This window comes from Lithobates pipiens, unplaced genomic scaffold, assembly GCF_037356315.1.
Source record: "Lithobates pipiens isolate NorthernLeopardFrog02 unplaced genomic scaffold, aLitPip1_a1.2 Scaffold_8, whole genome shotgun sequence".
NCBI classification, from domain to species: Eukaryota; Metazoa; Chordata; class Amphibia; order Anura; family Ranidae; genus Lithobates; species Lithobates pipiens.
Genome location: NW_027507903.1, coordinates 269,765,288 through 269,786,022, shown reverse-complemented (window position 1 = coordinate 269,786,022; position 20,735 = coordinate 269,765,288). Strand labels below are relative to the sequence as shown.

The 20,735-nt window shown below is 37.1% G+C and overlaps 1 protein-coding gene across 3 annotated transcripts in view; it reads left to right on the top strand.

The window, feature by feature from the left end:
• The window catches only part of OTOGL (otogelin like), a 253,043-nt gene extending 232,963 nt beyond the window's left edge, over positions 1-20,080 (top strand). For 2 of the 3 annotated variants that reach the window (XM_077471955.1, XM_077471957.1), the window contains 5 exons: positions 3,276-3,395; positions 5,578-5,623; positions 10,419-10,490; positions 16,985-17,064; positions 19,291-20,080. In XM_077471955.1, the coding sequence (XP_077328081.1) occupies positions 3,276-3,395; positions 5,578-5,623; positions 10,419-10,490; positions 16,985-17,064; positions 19,291-19,491 (519 nt within the window). In that variant the 3' untranslated portion in view covers positions 19,492-20,080. The remainder of the gene's footprint in view (positions 1-3,275; positions 3,396-5,577; positions 5,624-10,418; positions 10,491-16,984; positions 17,065-19,290) is intronic. The other variant, XM_077471956.1, reaches the window with a different exon arrangement.
• Positions 20,081-20,735: the final 655 nt, after the last annotated feature.

Here is a 20,735-nt window from a genome sequence, read left to right as displayed (position 1 = left end):
ACCATTAAAAGTAAAAAAAATGTGTGTTGAATTTGCTAATAGATATGCTAAACATGTTATAGTACTTACATGAACACGCTTGAGTACATGCATATGAAAGCTAAGAATAACTTGTAGACCATAAACCATTGGCTGTGGGCTATTTTATCGATATATGTGATATTTCTATATGTTATCTAGGGATTCCTTGATCTGAGGAAAAAAATTAAGAGGCACATTTTAAACTGTAAGCAAATTGTAAGCATCAAGCATTGAACCTAATTTCTCACGTGGTCATGCATTCTTACTTGTTTGCCACGCCACAAGTAAAGTTTTTTAAAACACACTTTCAGGCTGGGTTCATATCATCGCCGCATGCAGCTCCCAGCAGGGGTCCGGTGCGTCCCGATTCACCGTTTCAGGTCCAATTTTAGCCCGAATTTTGGGCTGAATTCAGACCTGAAACAGATCAAAAGACGCACAGGACTCCTGTGCAAATTCACAGGGAACGGGGAACATCCAATTTGCAATGGTGTGAACCCAGCACAAAACACACTTTCTTGCTTTGTCTGCACTTTTTTTGTCAGATAAAAACATTTCAAGTGCATCAAAACAAAAGGTGTTCAATGTCAGTTTGTTTTCCTTCTAAAGCAGCCACGGCCTTAATACAAAAGTGGGTTCCCTGGCAGAAGCTTCAGAGTGAGACTTTGTTGTGTGTGGAAAAGCAGTGTTCTCATTGCAGAGATTCAAGACACCCTTTTGAGTCAGACTTCCACAGTAGCGCTTTCGTTAGCAAAGCCTATGCTCTCCACAAATTAGAGAGTGCTGGCTCTGATTCAGCAAGGAACGTGTCAGATTTCTGCAATGAGGTCACTGCTTCCCCAAAAAGAGCAAGCTGGCAGGGGACAGACTTTTCTACTCTGAATATGACAAATTTGTTGAGAAAATAAACTCTAAAGCTTCTCTAAAATTCCTTTAGATTTGCCTTCAACTCTGTAGTGCAATGGCCTGCCTGATTGCATACAATTTGGAAGTGTTTAGGTTTAACCCCATATTATATGGGTTTTGGCAGGGGCGGCCCATCCATTATGGACGCATGGGAGCCGCCTCCCCTATCCATCGCTGCCACCCCCCATCCATGCGTCTGGCCCCTTTCAGGACGCTATCCGCTTGGATTCCAATGCAGGGTGGGTGGTTTTTTGAAGCACCAATTAGAGCCAGAGGCTCTAATAGGCTTCAAAATAGGATGGGCTCAGGGAGCTGAGAATGCGCTCCAAACCCACCCAGGTGTGTAAGAATAGGGAATGAATATTCCCTATTCTCACACTGAATCGCCTCTCCGGCAATCAGTGATTATGGGTCTTAGACCCGTTTGCTGATTGGCCAAAGGAGAAGTGCTCAATGGCCACCAAGGAGGAGGGAGGAGACAGAAGCCATCGAGGGGAAGGAGAACTGTTTGCACTGTTTGCTGCCCCCCCAAAAAAATTACTCCAACTGGGTTTTGATAAATCTGAAAGAATGTTGTACAAGAAAATTGTATAAGCTTAAGACTTTGCATACCTGGAATTTGTTTAGTTGATTTAAACTGAAGATGGGATTGTACTTTAAATGTTAGACCTGGCTAGCCCTTATTATATTAAATCAATTATTATTTTGTGAGAGTGAACCATTTTATTTGGTCACCCCTACACATGATAGTGAAGGCAATTTGGGCTACAGTGGTTGTAATGGAGGGGGCATTTTATTTGTGATAGTACATTAAATACAATATTGTCTAAACAATTGTCTATACATTAAAAAAAAAAACATTATTAACCCCCCTGGCGGTATTCCCGAGTCTGGCTCGGGATGGAAGTTTTATACCAAAAGCGGTAACCCTGAGCCAGACTTGGGACCGCATCGCTGAATGCAGGAGGAGGTTTACTTACCTTCTCCCTTGGATCCAGCGATGTCCCCCGCTGTACGAGTGGCTCGTCCTCCGCTCGATTCATCACGGAGCCGATCTCCGTTCCCTGCGAGCGTTGCGGCGCATGGGGACGGAGATCGGCGCCAAATTCAAAAAGTGAAACACACAGTATACATACAGTATAATGTAATCTTACAGATTACATTGCTGTATGTAATAATTTCACACCCCCTTTGTCCCTAGTGGTCTGTCCAGTGTCCTGCATGCAGTTTTATATTATAAAAACTGTTCTTTATGCCTGGAAACTGGAGATTTCCATAGCAACCAAAACTGTCCCTTTACATCAAAAGTGATTTTAGACCAGCTAGAAAACAGCGATAATAAATTGGAATCACTCGCAGAATTGAGGGATAGCGATTTGTGGGGAGATCCGTCATCAAATATTGAAAAGTAATGACAGTGACAATTCTGCAACTGAGCAAATTTCAGTGTTTTTGATTTGATTACATTATTGAATATTTTTTATTATTGTTATATTATTATTTGGTATAATTATTTATAGTTATTTATTATATTATAATTTATGATTTCATTTTTAAAACTTTATCATACCAGGATGTCTGCTAGACTCTGGTTTGAACAGATTTAAGTGAGTTATTCCTAAGAATTACAGCACTACAATATAAAACACCAAATTTTCATGCAAAATAATTGTACCGCTTTTAGCACCTAAAATCTAAAATAATCGTACCGCCAGGGAGGTTAATTTAGGACTGGATGATGGTCAGGCAGTTTAGCTCAGATTCAATATCCTGATATACACAAATCAGCTTGATATTGTTTTGATTTTGACCTAAATGGAGTTTTTGCATATGTGTAGTGATGTTTTAACTTCACCAACACATATAACAAAATAGTAACAGGAGTTTAGTGATGACCATTAGACATATAAAACCAGAAAGAATATTTTGTAAAAAATATATAATTATTACAAATGATTTATTAAAAAGATTATTAACATAGATTTAAAATCTCATGAGATGCCCAAAGTGTCCACATATATTTGTCAAAATATACTATGGATGCTATGGACAACATGTATATCATGAGATTGTAAATATATGTTAATGTCTTTTTAATGAATCATTTGTAATAAATATTTTTTTTTTTTTATATGGGATATTCTTTCTGCTTTTATATGTCTAATTATCATCACTAAACTCCCATTACTATTTTGTTATATATTTTGATGATTATTTTGGCATGGCAAAATGACCCCTGGACTATACTTTCATCACATCCTCTACATAGTTTTTCGAAACCTTCTAATATTTTAACTTTCTTTCAGAAGCAACTAAATGTCTTTTACAAAGAGTGATTTGCTTTTCAGGTGGGCAACTCATGGATTTCTAACTGCACCAAGTACGAGTGCACAAAGACTACAGTAGGTGCCATGATACTGGGTTCTAGCGTTGTCTGCCCTCCTTTTAATGACAGTGAATGTCTAAAGGTTTGTGTTGTCAGAGATAAATGCTTTCATGATTTACTAATACAATTAAACAGATAGTGTAGCTATGTAGTAACAACAATATATGTATATTTTATGCTTTTTAAACTTTTTTTTAAAGGGATATTTTGATTGTAATAAACATATTTGTAAAGTATCGCTGAAAAGCCTGTTCTGCATTTGATGATTCCCAAAAGTGCTGAATCTGTTTTTGTATCCACCACACAGTTATGCACAGGCAACTCTATGCTCTAAGTAGCCTTTACAAATTGACCCTGCTGTGTTCCTGCAGTAGTCCAGAATTTGTTTTTAGAAATGCCATGGGGGGTATTTATGAAAGGCAAATGCACTTATCACAAGTGCAAACTACAAGTGCAAAGTGTACTTGAAATTGCACTGAAAGTGCACTTGGAAGTGCAGTCATTGTAAATCTGAGGCATAGAGCTGAAATGAGGGGAAGCTCTGCTGATTTTATTATCTGATCATGTGCAAGCTAAAATGCTGTTTTTTATTTTCCATGCATGTCCCCCTTGGATCTACAGCGACTGCACTTCCAAGTGCACTTTGCACTTGTAGTTTGCACTTGCAGTGCAAAGTGGATTTTCCTTTCGTAAATAACCCCCCATATGTGGTCAAAGGCTGGCAGAGCTGACTTGCCATAATAGTGCAGCTTTAGCATCATACTTAACTGATTAGCTTTTTGTGAAACGGCACTGCATTATTTTAACTGACAATTGTGCAGTCATGCAATGCTGTACCCAAATAAAATGTGTAATTTTTTTCCCACAAATAGAGACTGACAATTTAAAAAAAAATACTATATTTTTTACTTTCTGTCCTAAAACATACTCAATAAAAATATTTAAGAAATCAAATTTTTCATACATTTAGGCCAATATGTATTCTGTTTTTGGTAAAAAAAAATCCCAATAAGCATATATTGATTTGTTTACACAAACAGTATAGTGTCTACAAACTATGGGATATATTTATGGAATTTACATTTTTTATTTTTTTTTGTACCAGTAATGGTGGCGATCAGTGACTTATTGTGGGACTCCAACATTGTGTCGGACACTCGGACACTAACTTATACTTTTGACACTGCAGTAACCCGTGACACTAATACAGTGATTAATGCTAAAAATATGCACAGTCACTGTATTCATGACACTGGCTTGGAAGGGGTAAAAAATCTAGGGCGATCAAAGGGTACCACCGTCCCTAGCCAGTGTTTTTATGTATTGTGTTAGGTGCTTTTACTAAGGGAAGAGATGGATTTTGCCCCTGCTTTTTAGGAACACACAATCCGTTTCTCCCCCCATCAGAATGGAGATCTGCCTTGCTTAGCAGATCTGCAGATCTCAGTTCTGTGTGTTTTATCGATGATCGGCAGATGCCACCCGGCAGGTGGATAACTATGATGGTTCAACAGCTTTATGCTCCAGCAGGATAGTAATGAAGAAGGCTCACTCACATATGTGGCCCTCATGCATTTGAAATTTTATGTTATTGTTTATTATTCCAAGGGTAAGAGATGCGCTCTGCTTTTGTGTATCACTGCAACCTAAGCTCCTTGGTCTTTCAGGACCATGGGCAGGTATAGGCCCCTGTGATGAACTGTAGACTGGTCCATTCAACACCTTTAAAGGTGAAATTTGAAGCTTGGAGCCTCCTGGGTTCTTAAAAATGAGTTGTATTTATTTATTTTTTGTTTGTTGATATCAATTTCAAACAATAGCATTGTATTAATAGCATGTGTTGAGACTGACTGATTGAGCGCCGGTTCAGTTGTAATTTAGAAAGTTGTAATTAATTCACCATCATTAAGCAAAATAAGCTATAGAGATGTCTAGATACATTTGTCTATTTGCTGGCAAAGTAGGTTTTAATCAAGATTATTATCAATCTAGACTAAAGCTGGATACACACTATACAACTTTTGTTGTTAGATTTCCTTTAGATTTACCTTCAACTATGTAGTGTGAGGCCCTGCCTGATTGCATTAAAATTTATAGTGTTTAGGCTTGACCTTATTTTATATGATTTTGGTAAATCTAAAGGAAAAAAATCTAAAGAAAATTGTATTGTGTTTATCCAGCTTAACCTTTGTGGAGTCACAGATTTGGTGACTGAAAAATGTTGAGCACATTATTTTTTGATTTGTATTTTCATTTTCTTTTAGAATGGTGGATCTGTTCAGACATATAACGATGGCTGCTGCAAGATATGTAAGTGCACTAAGCTGCATTCTATGCTAGTTTCTGCTTTGTTTTGGAGAGCTCTGGTTCATTTAACTCACCTGCTGGGTCATAAGGAAGGGAGAAGCATGCACTGGCCGCCCCAATCAAGTTGTCCTTCTTTAACCACTAAAACTCACAGGCCCTGCTTTTTTTCATGGCTGACTACTTGGTGAATGATTTAACTTCCTCATCATTCTGGAGTATAACTTTAATGTGTCAAAAACAAATATAATAAAAGAGTATCAAATACACATTAAATGTGTAAAACATGTTTGAGAATTTTCTGTACTCCAATAATATAGAAGCTTCAACTTATTTTCTATAGGACATTCAAATAATAGCCAGTACACATAGACATAAAAAGGGTTGCACATTTCAAATACCCATGAAGAGCTCCTCAAACACTAACAACTAAACATTTTAACCCCTCAGTAGGCATGAGTGTTTTTATTTCCTGCACACATTCAATGAATGAAGTATCCTACAGACCTTTCCTGGCTGTAGCACCCATCCTTGGTAATGGAACTCTACAAAGAAACTCCTTGCATTACCGTTGTTCCTGGAGCAAGAGATTTGAAACACAAGAGCTGGAAGGAAGTAGAGTGCACCTAGCTTTTGTGTAAATAAACCCTTAAAGTCCTCCCTGAAAAATATCACATAAGTAATATAACATATTATTAATTTAGAATCTCAAAAAATGATTTGATTAATCTGAAATGTAAAATATTGTAAAACCAAGGTCTAAGATACACTAGTATTAGCATATGGCAGGCAATATCTATTCTTTGGAAGTTAACAAACATATAATAGGGTGTAAAATATCTGACATCCTATTTCCTGATCTCAAACTCTGCTTATGACAAATATAATTTCCCATTCAAGTCAATGGGTATCGACTTGTAGCATACAACAGGGTCAAATGTGAACCTGCAAATATAGAGTACCACACACTTAGTGTGAGCCATCTATGCAGTTAGAGCCACATATTACGGACTGTATGTTATTAATAATATACAGTGCCTTGCGAAAGTATTCGGCCCCCTTGAACTTTTCAACCTTTTGGCACATTTCAGGCTTCAAACATAAAGATATAAAATTTTAATTTTTTGTGAAGAATCACCAACAAGTGGGACACAATTGTGAAGTGGAAAGAAATCTATTGGATATTTTAAACTTTTTTAGCAAATAAAAAACTGAAAAGTGGTGCGTACAAAATTATTCGGCCCCTTTACTTTCAGTGCAGCAAACTCACTCCAGAAGTTCAGCTAGGATCTCTGAATGATCGAATGTTGTCCTAAATGACTGATGGTGATAAATAGAATCCACCTGTGTGTAATCAAGTCTCTGTATAAATGCACCTGCTCTGTGATAGTCTCAGGGTTCTGTTGAAAGCGCAGAGAGCATCATGAAGACCAAGGAACACACCAGGCAAGTCCGTAATACTGTTGTGGAGAAGTTTAAAGCCGGATTTGGATACAAAAAGATTTCCCAAGCTTTAAACATCCCAAGGAGCACTGTGCAAGCGATCATTTTGATATGGAAGGAGTATCAGACCACTGCAAATCTACCAAGACCTGGCTGTCCCTCTAAACTTTCAGCTCAGACAAGGAGAAGACTGATCAGAGATGCAGTCAAGAGGCCCATGATAACTCTGGATGAACTGCAGAGAACTACAGCTGAGGTGGGAGAGTCTGTCCATAGGACAACAATCAGTCGTACACTGCACAAATCTGGCCTTTATGGAAGAGTGGCAAGAAGAAAGCCATTTCTCAAAGATATCCATAAAAAGTCTCGTCTAAAGTTTGCCACAAGCCACCTGGGAGACACACCAAACATGTGGAAGAAGGTGCTCTGGTCAGATGAAACCAAAATCTAACTTTTTGCCCACAATGCAAAATGATATGTTTGGCGTAAATGCAACACAGCTCATCACCCTCAACACACCATCCCCACTGTCAAACATGGTGGTGGCAGCATCATGGTTTGGGCCTGCTTTTCTTCAGCAGGGACAGGGAAGATGGTTAAAATTGAGGGGACGATGGATGCAGCCAAATACAGGACCATTCTGGATGAAAACCTGTTGGAGTCTGCAAAAGACCTGAAACTGGGACGGAGATTTATCTTCCAACAAGACAATGATCCCAAACATACAGCAAAATCTACAAAGGAATGGTTCACAAATAAACGTATCCAGGTGTTAGAATGGCCAAGTCAAAGTCCAGACCTGAATCCAATCGAGAATCTGTGGAAAGAACTGAAAACTGCTGTTCACAAACGCTCTCCATCCAACCTCACTGAGCTCGAGCTGTTTTGCAAGGAAGAATGGGAAAGAATTTCAGTCTCTCGATGTGCAAAACTGATAGAGACATACCCCAAGCGACTTGCAGCTGTAATTGCAGCAAAAGGTGGCTCTACAAAGTATTAATGCAAGGGGGCCGAATAATTTTGCACGCCCCACTTTTCATTTTTTTATTAGTTAAAAAAGTTTCAAAAATCCAATAGATTTCGTTCCACTTCACAATTGTGTCCCACTTGTTGGTGATTCTTCACAAAAAATAAAAATTTTATATCTTTATGTTTGAAGCCTGAAATGTGGCAAAAGGTTGAAAAGTTCAAGGGGGCCGAATACTTTCGCAAGGCACTGTATAATAATATAATTTACTAAAGACAAACAGGCTGTTTGCTTTGCCAGGGAATTTTTCCTTAGTTTAGTGAATGTGATGGAAATTCACTTTGCAAAGAATACCCAGTCACATGCAGAGAACGAAAAAACAACAATTTTTTTTGCACATGATTGGATGATGGAAGTCAGAAGAGCTTCACCTCATTCACTAAGGTGAGGGAGAATTTCCTTGCAACAACTTATTTTCTTTTAGTAAATCAATCCCCTTGACTTGTACAGTCTGGCTATAATTGGCATATGTAGGGTTAATTCTATAAGAGTGAAGCAAGGATTCAGTGATGTTAAACTGTGGTGAGTGCTAAAAAATCTCTTTGACATTGAGAATACAAGAAAATCAGACAGATATGTAGAACTAATCCTGAAACAGTGGCGAAAATAGATATAGCAAATAATTTAATTAGACATTTTAACTGTAATGATTATTCAAATAAAATGCTCATCTCATTTTTCATAGATGGACATTTTTAGATAACCTATTATCTTACTAACAAGATTCTATTTTAAATTTATTTTCTTCTTTTTGTGGTGATTTTTTTTTTTTTTAGCTTTAACTTCATTATGGACCTACTTCACTTTTATGGAAGTCCACCATACTGGCGATGTTGTGAATAAATAAATGCTGTTTTATATGAAATAATTGATTTTAGGCTTTTGCATTTATTGTTTGCTCAGGAAATAATTTGTTTAAACTATCAAAACAAAATATTGACCTATACAAACCCAAGTCTGAATACCATTACATCACATAGTATAAAGCTTTTAGAATGTTCTTAATGTAGACAATTATTGTTCACATTTAAAAACATTGTAAATCATATACAGTATCACATTTGTTTTCATTTAGTTGGGTTCATTTACTAAAGTAGTACTACATTTTTACTTAGTTCAGTAAAGCTGTATTCAAGTTCATACAATTAGATGCAAAGAAAATCCCTTTTTAAATGGTAATTTCCCTGCAAATGTTTGAACGTTCAAAGTTAAAGTGTATGTAAACCCTATCAATGAACTTTTGTTAAACTGTATGCTCACTTTTGGTCTGTCATATATATCTTTGAAAGTATTTTGTTATATCTGCTCATTAAGTTACAAAAAAAAGAAAAAGAAAAAGCTAAACCCACTGTTGATCCTGACAGAAATACAGTGAGCTCACATGCTCATGCATACTCTGCAGTCTTATCTAAAGCAGTGTTTTCAGCCCTGTCCACCACTGTGAAATACAGAACATTAGGTGTTCTATAGTTCAAATCAGGAGTGAGCAGCCTAATGTTACAACTGTGCTCCACCATGAAGGCAATACAGTGTGCTGTTGTTGCCTTAGTGCATCACTAGCAGGATCACCAGCTAAAAATAAAAAGAATACAAATGTAGCTAAAATATCTAAGAACTATTAAGCTGTCTACATTTCATTCCTGTTCTTGGATTTAGATACACTTTAACACAGGTTCCCTTGGCTAATTGAAACTTGTACTCCTTTAGTAAATACCACCCCTTTATTCCTATATTTAGACATCAGTACATTTAGTTAGCAGATCCGATTATTGCTTAAATCCTTAGCAATTGCTGTAGTTCCAAGCTATAAATGCACTGCCAATAAATAAAATGCTGGCATTTTAAACTTTAGAAAGGCAAGGTTATACTTCAGAAGAAAAACTACTTTCATACCTAAATATGTCTTTGTAACATGCTACTTTAACAGCTTATTCAAATAATAACTAAAAGCATGTGCTCGGTGGGTAGGCCATCACACGTAAGAATGTGGGTTTGCAGCAGCTGTAAGGGTTGTATTGGGCAAGAAACAATAAAGCTTTCATTAAATGCATGCAGAGTGAGTTCATGTATTTAATTCTTACCTTGCCATAAGCACTTTGCAAAAAAAACAAAAAATTAAGTTTTATTTATTAGCTTGGCTTTGAATGTAAGTCAGGAACTTCTGGTGTGATTCTTTGACCTTCAAAAAACTGTATTATGAACTTTACTTGATATACGAATATATAAATAATCATAAATAAACACTTGGCAGTGTAAGAATTAATGAACATGTTATTTGTGTCAAAATGTTTAATTTGTACAAAAATCTTATATCCCTAACAATTCTGCCAGGTTCTGGAATGGGTGTATTACCCTTTACCATTACCCCCATAGTTCCTACTGCTAAAATAAATTGTGAACCAGGTACTATTATTATTTCATGCGTTTTACTGTACGTTACTAACTGTAATGACTGATTTTATAGTGGTACGTGCCTTAAGCTTTATACTTTTTGCCTAAAGAAGTACTGTCAAATTTTATACAAATTTAAAGGGTTGGTAACCACAATCACAAACCCAAATACTACTTTATGGATGTTTGCTGCAAACATTGACTCACCACCAAATCAAAACGATCATGTTTTTTACTTATTAATGCATGTTGTTTGATGATCATATTACAGAAGTCAAAGAGAATTTACCCGCATACCAAGCTAGTAGTATAATTCTCCAAACATTCCCAAAAGTTCGCTAGTAACTGTAAAGTCAAGATGTACAAAATACCATATTGTTTCTTTTCACATGAATAGTATGTTATCTTTCAGTAAAATAAAATTGGGTTTTGACTGTCAGTAATTTTAGGGCAGTGAGTCCAATGTTCAGTCTCTTGAAGAGCTAGGGACACCATAAATATCCATCATGTCAGATTCTTGGTCCCTTGATAAGTGCTGTGGTTCCTACCATAGGCAGTTATGTCATTGGTCCAATGATGAGGAAACACCGCTCAAGGTGTGAGTGCTGCAAGTCTAGTGTAGCTTCCAAAGCTGAGGTGCCCGCCTGGCTCACCTCCGAGATCAACAGGGAAAAATGTGTGAATGGCTGCACACTACGGAAGGATGTCAATTTCTTTATTGTAGTGATCAACAAATTAAAGCATATACCGCACAGCGAGCAATGGGAGATAAAAATATTAACACTTTCATGTAGATAACAACGCTTAATCATAACACCGTGTCATGATTAAGCACTGTTATCTGCATGAAACAAGTTAACTTTTTTATCTCCTGGTGCTCGCTTTGCTGTATGTGCTTTTATTTGTTGATTACTACAATAAGATTTTTTGGCATCCTTCCAGAGTGTACAGCCATTCACCCATTGTTCCCAGTTATGTCATACCTACTCTTCTTTGTAGGGTGCTTGTGTTTTCATTATTTTACTGTAACAGCAGAGTAACGTTAAGTGAATCTGCACTTTGCCTAGTAAAAAGTCTCTTCTGCTTTAGTAAATGATCCTGAACATATCTGAAGATGTCTTTGTATCTTTTGAATTCGATATTTTATTTCCTATTTAATTCTTGCAGGCATTTCAACAGACACTTGAAATTAAATAATTACCCAATGTTGAATGTTTTTAATGTTTGAGACTCTTAATAGATTTATAAACAAGCTGTTTGTTCCAAACATGTCTTGAATTTATGTGAATTAAATATGTGCCTGCCTTGAAAGAAGACCTGTGTGTTCTAAAGTATTACATAAAGATTATAAATCAGAACGTGTTGTTTGTTGCTAGTTAGCCTGTGATCCTTACTTACCTTTGGGGATTCTGAGGTGTCAGTGCCCAAGCAGCCAGTTCAGCGGTTCAGAGATTTGAAATCTCCGCTTTTATTCCTCTTTTGGGATGGATTAGAATGATGCTGATTGGTCACCACCATTTCAGAGCAATGCTCTGTTTCATCCCATGAATGCTGCACAGAGAAGAGGGAAAATAGCAGGGATTTCAAATCCTTGGACAGGTTGCGTGGGCACTGACAGCTCAGCAACCCTGGAGGTAAGTACATCAGGGAACAGGAGGGGAGTGGGAAAGGTGTATGGTGTTAACTCACCTTTACATTTTTCTGTAATAGTGAGTTAACATTCTACCATCTTCAAATCAGTTTATAGGTGTAAATATGATCTGCATCAATGTAGTAAGAAAAAGTTTCTGTTATTCTTTTCTTACTTCTCATATCATCTATAATGTCCATCTATATTCCCCAGAAATTCTTTGAATGTACAGTAATTGTAAAAAAAAAATCTCAAAAGTTCAGAGAAACTCTAATATCTGCGATGACCTACTTAATTAATAATTTATTTTCCTTTATTGAGATATAAATGTAACACAATGATTTGCCTTTTATTAGATTATGTCTCTTTTTTTACTTTTATATTTTAATCTCCGTAAAAAATTAAGGAATGTGTATAATTTAAAAAAAAAACACACAAAAAAAAAAACAACAACATTAAATTTCATTAACCTTGCTCTGTGCATCACTACACATGGTATTTTGGTATGTATTGGCCTGCAAACCTGCCCTGTGAACGACCTGAACGATATGAACTTTCCACCCACTGTACTAATTAGAAGTGGTAAAAAAAAAACAGTGAGTCATCGACTTCATTCATGGAATTCATGAAGGAGGCATTGAACAAGCATTACTTTGTACAAGCAAACAAAGCCTAATCAATATATATCATTTAGGGACTAGGTACAAACATATACAATTAAACTAGAAAATAGCTGCTATTAAAAGCATTTGTGAGTTTTGTATCTATTCCCAGAAAAGTAAATACTCCATGTAGGCTTTTGTTTAAATATGTCATTTTATCAATTGTTGCTGAACCTATCCTTCAAATGACATTTTCTAATCATAGTTGTTGCAGTTCTTTAAATGGTGTGCTTTTTAAGTGCTGCAATGAGTAGCCAGGTAGAGGTTTAGAGAACATAAGATAGTAAGGTACAGGTTTATTGAACATGATCCAGGATAGTGAGGTACAGGTTCAGTGCACATGCTTTAGGATAGTCTGTTGGCCCTTGTACACACGGTCGGAGATTCAGACGGAATGTGTCCTATCGGACTGTTTTGTCGGATATTCCAACTGTGTGTGGTCTCCATCGGACTGTTTCCGTCGGAATATCCGACGGACCAACTTTTCCAACTTGCCGGTGGAATTTTCCGACAAAATGATGCGATCGGACATACTCCGATCATGTGTAGCCTACTCCGACAGACAAAGTGCCATGCATGCTCAGATCAAATTCCTAGACCAAAGCTATTGGCTACTAGCCTGAACGTAGTCCCGTCGTAACGAAATAACATCATCACGTTATGTACAATCGGATTTTCCGACAACTTTGTCCAACCGTGTGTATGCAACATCACTTCTGGACCTCTTCCGGAATTAATCCGTCGGAATTACAAGGGCTCGCAGGTTTAAAGGTGTCAGTTTATGGAGAAGTAGTGTTGGATGTACCAGCAGATTTAGGTGGACGTGAATAAGAATTTAAGCTCCAGCTAACACTTTTTAAGCAGTTATATCAAACATTATTTTCCTTTTGGGATAAAAGTTTTAGATAAATAAAAAAAAAATGTAAGGACCCCTGTCAATGTTAAATAGCTTGTCTCAACACTGTGACACTGACACTTTTTAGGTTAAAAAAAAAGCTAATGCAGCCACCACATTAAGGTATTGGTAAGCTGCAATATATTACATTTTTGCGTTTGGTTTTATTATACATATGTTAGCATAGTCAGGTAAATATTTAATAAACATAAACTAGGATAATCAAGTACTGGGTTACAAAACATGAATGATCTAAAATAGTTGAGTACAGATTTGATGAAAATGAGCTAGGATTGACAGGTTTAGTGAACTAGGATAGTTAAGTAAGGCTACTTTCACACTGAGGCGCTTTACAGGCACTATATCACAAAAAATAGCGGCTGCAAATCGCCGGTAAAGCTCCTCACCCATCACTTCAGCGTGAAAGCCAGAGTGCTTTCACAATGGAGCGGTGTGCTTGTGGGACATTAAATAAAAGTCCTGCAAGCAGCATCTTTGAGATGCTTTAGGAGCGGTGTATGCACCACTCTTAAATCGCCCCTGCCCATTGAAATCAATGGGCAGTGCCACCAAAGCGACTCTAAATCGCCGCAGCAGCAGCACTTTGCCACCACTTTTAACCCATATTTGGCCCCTAGGTGGCCAAAAAGCGCCACTAAAACGATGGTAAAGCGCAGCTAAAACTTAAAACGTGCCTCAGTATGAAAGTGCCCTAAAGGTTTACCCAACATGATTTAGGGTAGACTTATACAGGTTTAAAGAACAAAATATTGGATAATCAGGTAATTCTTTTATACAACACGAGCTAGGATAGTCAGTACAGGTTAAAGAATCTGAGCTAGTTGGTTGCATGAGCTAGGATAACTGGGCACTGATTTATAAGCAAAAAGTATTAAAGCCAGGAACACATTTGTAAAACATGAAAGAAGAGGGGGGCAGCATTAAACTATCGGATCTATTGTCAAAGGTTAAAAACACTCACAAGAATAAAATAGTAAACATGCTTAACGTATAAGTATTATCCACTACTTGCTTGTGTCCTGTGGGAACCACCTGGGGTTCAGACCACTTGAGATCATGGGGGGAGGGATGGACACCATGTTGGAAACAAGGAAGTCCACGCGACCAGCGTGGAATGCACCAGCGGATGTGACGTCACCAGGAGAGGAAGAGGTGGCTAGAGATGATCAGGTGTCCATCCCTACTTCCACAATCTCTAGTGGCCCGGACCCCAGACGACTCCTGCAGGACAGAGACAAGTAGCGAATAATACTACACTATATGATAAGTGTGTTTACTATTTTATTCTTGTGAGTGTTTTTAACCTTTGATAATAAATCATATGGTTTAATGCTGCACTTAGGTGGTACTTCCCCCCCTTCTTCTATCTTGTAGTCATACAGAGCTAGCTCAACTTTGAGGACAGCAGCCTCCAGTGCCTCACACCATATGCCCTTTGTGTATATGCTTCCTTTTCATCATGGACTTTAAGGACATTTACAGCTCAACCTGCTGTACGCCCCTTTGAGCTGTTCCCACACATAGTCCATGTGCCTGAATAGTTTGATCTATTTGTAAAACATGAACTAGTGTATCCAGAACAGGTTTCTAGCATATGAGCTAGGATAACCAGGTAGAGGTTTAAAGAACAGCATCTATTATAGTCAGGTGCATGTTTATGAATGTAAACTGGGATTGACAGGTTTAGGTTTATAGAACATGAACTGGGATAGTCATATGCAGGTTCATGAATATAAATTAGGATAGCCATGTTCAGGTTTTTAAAACATGAACAGGTACAGTCAGGTACAGGTTTATAGAATATGAACTCATATAGCCAGAGACAGTTTTATAGAGCATGGATAAGGATAGTCTTGTAAGGATTTTATAGAATAGTCTACTTTGTTTTTTTTAAGAATATACTGATAACTAACTGTAAATGATCAAAATTTCCACTGAAAGTATATGGTGAAAGATTACAGTTATTATCCATAGTCTATACATTCATCCTGACATTTTTTTCAAAATATATTAAATATATTTTATAAAGCTATGATATTGGTCTGCTTTAAATGGAACTTAGGGGAAATTAGGGGACTGCTATTTAAAAATTCAGCTTCCTTGGCTACCATCTCTCTGCTAGTAAGTTGCTGAAAGCATGCAGAATGGGAATTTAAACTGTACACACTTTCCTTATTTGCTTGTCCAGGTTAGTGACTCTAGGGAAGTCAGGGTCAAAAATCAAGTCTTCAATTACAGCTCCTACATGTCTGTCTAAAATCAAGTTAGTTTTTTTTTAATTGCTCATCGTTTTTTCACTGAACATTTTGCAGTTTTACAGAAAATGTAATGACAGTGGAAATTTGTCAAACTACATTTCAGTAACCTTATTGTGAACCTACTAAACTATTTAGTATTCTGAACAGCTTGTATTTTTTTTTTTTAAAACCCAACTTTAGTGTGTTTGTAGTGATCATTGAGAATCGTTAAGAATATATTATTTCACAATACAAGCCACTAAAGAGGTCTAGGATGATTGTTTTAAAGCTCTTTTACTGCTTGTTAAGAATATGTAAATGTTTACTGTCCATAGTCTAGGCACAGGTGCACTTTAGGCCAGCCACATGTGTTGCTTGGTTTGGTTGATATCAGCCTGATGCAGCAAAAATATACATACTTATATAAGTAGTCAACAGACACCAGTGTCCACCTAGTCTTTGGCAGAACGATTAAATGGAAAGGACTAAGAACATATCCAATCACTATTATGCCCTTGATAAAACCTGTCACTGGAGGTCTTTGGTTGTGCTTTATCCTCCGCATTTATAGGCATAAACATACTGAATAGATGACCCAATTATGCATGGTTATGCCTGAAATTCTGCTTAAGTTTGGCTCATGGCTACCTGACCAACTATCCTGAGGTGTGCTTTAATACATCTTCACTGCAGTTTTTTTAACATTTAGAATTTTCTCAAAATAGGGCATAGTTCACAGTGACAAGCTTTAAGGGTGCATACAAGGCATGGCTTGATGTGTGTATTATAGAAGACATGAAGCAGTAGTAGCTATGCATATACAGGTGATGCTGGAATATTTTAACCACTATGTGAAATTGCAATTTGTAAATAAGAGAGAAAGAAAAGAACAAGTAAACAAAGGGGCAGATGGCATAAAAGAGTATGTTTTTTTGTGTTTTTTAACAAACATGTTTATTTACTGTAACAAAAGAAATTATAACCTTTTATCACTAGTGTAATATTAGCAAACCGTATCTTATGTATGTACTGCAAAGTGTAATGCGTCCTATGCTTTTCAGGCACAAAGGAGGAAAAAATCTGCCAAAAAGTGGCCATAAGAACCACCATAAGGAAAAGTGACTGCTTTAGTCAAACCCCTGTAAGTAGACTATTACAAAAAAGCTGTCTGCTATGCCTAAAAATTTTAAGTTGAGAATGCAAATATTTTTTCAATATTGAAACACATGTTTTAGGCCACTGCATCTCTATTTTGTAAAGAAGTTTAGTGTAAAAAATGTTTCTATAGTGTGTAGTGATAGCACAAACCCCTCCCAGATCCGGATGTGTACCAGATACTCTTTAGTGCCTTTGTTTATGTCTCCACTGCCTGGTTAGAAAAACCTTTTCCGTAGACTCTGGGAAGCATGTGCTTACTTCCCTGATCTCCAGCAATGCAATGTTTTCAGTGCATGAGTGATCACCAGACCAAAGTATTGTTCCATGGGGAGCAAGGGTACATACTTAGCATAGTGCAGTTATTAACCATAGGTTATGTTTAGTATTTGCATAAGATGGTTGCAGGGGCTGTATATATATATATATATATATATATATATATATACAGTGGTGTGAAAAAGTGTTTGCCCCCTTCCTCATTTCCTGTTCCTTTGCATGTTTGTCACACTTAAGTGTTTCGGAACATCAAACCAATTTAAACAATAGTCAAGGACAACACAAGTAAACACAAAATGCAATTTGTAAATGAAGGTGTTTATTATTAAAGGTGAAAAAAAATCCAAACCATCATGGCCCTGTGTGAAAAAGTGATTGCCCCCCTTGTTAAAACATACTATAACTGTGGTTGTCCACACCTGAGTTCAATTTCTCTAGCCACACCCAGGCCTGATTATTGCCACACCTGTTCACAATCAAGGCATCACTTAAATAGGAGCTGCTTGACACAGTAAGGTCCACCAGAAGATCCTTAAAAGCTACACATCATGCCGAGACCCAAAGAAATTCAGGAACAATTGAGAAAGAAAGTAATTGAGATCTATCAGTCTGGAAAGGGTTATAAAGCCATTTCCAAAGCTTTGGGAATCCAGCGAACCACAGTGAGAGCCATTATCCACAAATGGCGAAGACATGGAACAGTGGTGAACCTTCCCAGGAGTGGCCAGCCGCCCAAAATTACCCCAAGAGCGCAGCGACGACTCATCCAAGAGGTCACAAAAGACCCCACAACAACGTCCAAGGAACTGCAGGCCTCACTTGCCTCAGTTAAGGTCAGCGTTCATGCCTCCACCATCAGGAAAAGACTGGGCAAAAATGGCCTGCATGGCAGAGTTCCAAGGAGAAAACCACTGCTGAGCAAAAAGAACATCAAAGCTCGTCTCAATTTCTCCACAACACATCTTGATGATCCCCAAGACTTTTGGGACAACATTCTGTGGACCGATGAGACAAAAGTGGAACTCTTTGGAAGGTGTGTGTCCAAGTATATCTGGCGTAGAAGGAACACTGCATTTCATAAAAAGAACATTATACCAACAGTAAAATATGGTGGTGGTAGTGTGATGGTCTGGGACTGTTTTGCTGCTTCAGGACCTGGAAGACTTGCCGTCATAAAAGGAACTATGAATTCTGCTGTCTACCAAGAGATCCTGAAGGAGAATGTCCGACCATCTGTTCGTGTACTCAAGCTGAAACGAACTTGGGTTCTGCAGCAGGACAATGATCCTAAACACACCAGCAAGTCCACCACTGAATGGCTGAAGAAAAACAAAATGAAGACTTTGGAGTGGCCTAGCCAAAGTCCTGACCTGAATCCTATTGAGATGTTGTGGTATGACCTTAAAAAGGCCGTTCATGCTCGAAAACCCTCTAATGTAACTGAATTAGGACAATTCTGCAAAGATGAGTGGGCCAAAATTCCTAAAGGACGCTGTAAAAGCCTCATTGCACGTTATCGCAAACGCTTGGTTGCAGTTGTTGCTGCTAAGGGTGGCCCAACCAGTTATTAGGTTTAGGGGGCAATCACTTTTTCACACAGGGCCATGATGGTTTGGTTTTTTTTTCACCTTTAATAATAAACACCTTCATTTACAAATTGCATTTTGTGTTTACTTGTGTTGTCCTTGACTATTGTTTAAATTGGTTTGATGTTCCGAAACACTTAAGTGTGACAAACATGCAAAGGAACAGGAAATGAGGAAGGGGGCAAACACTTTTTCACACCACTGTATATATATATATATATATATATATATATATATATATATATATATATATATATATATAAATGTAGAACTATTGTGATATATTGTGACAGTTTTTCTATATATGGCACATTTCGATTCTATCCATATTTTTTTATATTCAACAGATCACCGTGGCTTCCTGTGATGGAAAGTGTCCGTCAGCTACAATCTTTAATGTAAACATTGATAGCCATATACGATTCTGTAAGTGCTGTCGGGAAAATGGTGTACAGAATCTGACAGTGCCACTCTACTGCTCAGGAAATGGGACTGAAGTGATGTACGTCATACAGGAGCCACTGGACTGTTCTTGTCAGTGGAATTAAACATGGATACAGCGTGGCAAGTCCTCTTTACAACTTTGCCCCAAAGCACTCTATGCACTGAAGACACAATCCATATTTACTCAATGTCACATTATCCTACACTGTTTCGGTTCCAAAGAACTTCACAACTCTTCAGCAAATTGTGGAATGCATATATTTAAGCTACACATATTCACTTATAGACTTCATATGGTTATATCAATTTCATTTTTTTTTATTGAATGTTTCCATTTCCAAAATACATTTTAGGGAAAAATTAACATTTTTCTTGCAAAGGTGGATCAGTCGGTATAATAAATCCTTTCAAGTGTGACATTATTCAGATTTATACTTGACTTGTGGTGCATAATATTGAACTTGTACAATGTCTTTTTACTTTTGATCCCAAATGTGCCATGATTTCTATGTTGTATCAAAAATGAATCTTAATGTGTCATTTAGTTATTTTATTTCTCAACATCCATAAATACACTTGTGTGTCTATGACTAATGAGAAAGCAATAAGCCTTAAAAAATTATATATTAAAAATGTATATACTGTTACACCAAAAATTTGATATATTGTAATAAATGTAAAACTAAAATCCAAGATGTTATAGTATCTGATGTATATTGTATTACAGTCACACATGGTTTTTGCAACTATGTTTATGTGACATTCATGAACAAAATAAGTCACTTGTGGTTGAAGTGGTCATGGGTAGGGATGAGACAAACTGCCTTGGGTTTGGTTTGAGCAGTATTCAGTGAACTTCAAAGAAGTTGGACGTTAAACCTGAACCCCATTTAAATCAATAGGAGCCAAATTTGTGAAATATAAAATGCCTATTTTTGGGCTAACACTCAAGGGGGTGTCAAAAATAGTATGGGGTGAGCACTGGCCAGAGAACATGTACCAATGCAAAGAAAATAAAAAAATACTATTTAAACAAACGTTTATTCAGCCAGGAGCAGTGTTTTATTAAATGCTTAGAGTGGAATATTAAACATGTCCAATGTCCTTTAAATAACATGCTTGGGGGTGCCTTAATCCTACGTGTGAAGGGACTCGTCTCTGTGATGTAAAGAAAGTACTGCATCAGCAGTAAAATGTACAAAGAAAAAGGCTTTTTAAATTGTCAGCAAATTACATTTTATTGTTGGCTTCATAACAAAAGACAGCACACAGACCTCTTCACAGATCTGTGTTCTGTGCTATGTATTTTTGGGGACCTTTAAATGGGTCTGTGTGTGTGTTTTTTTTT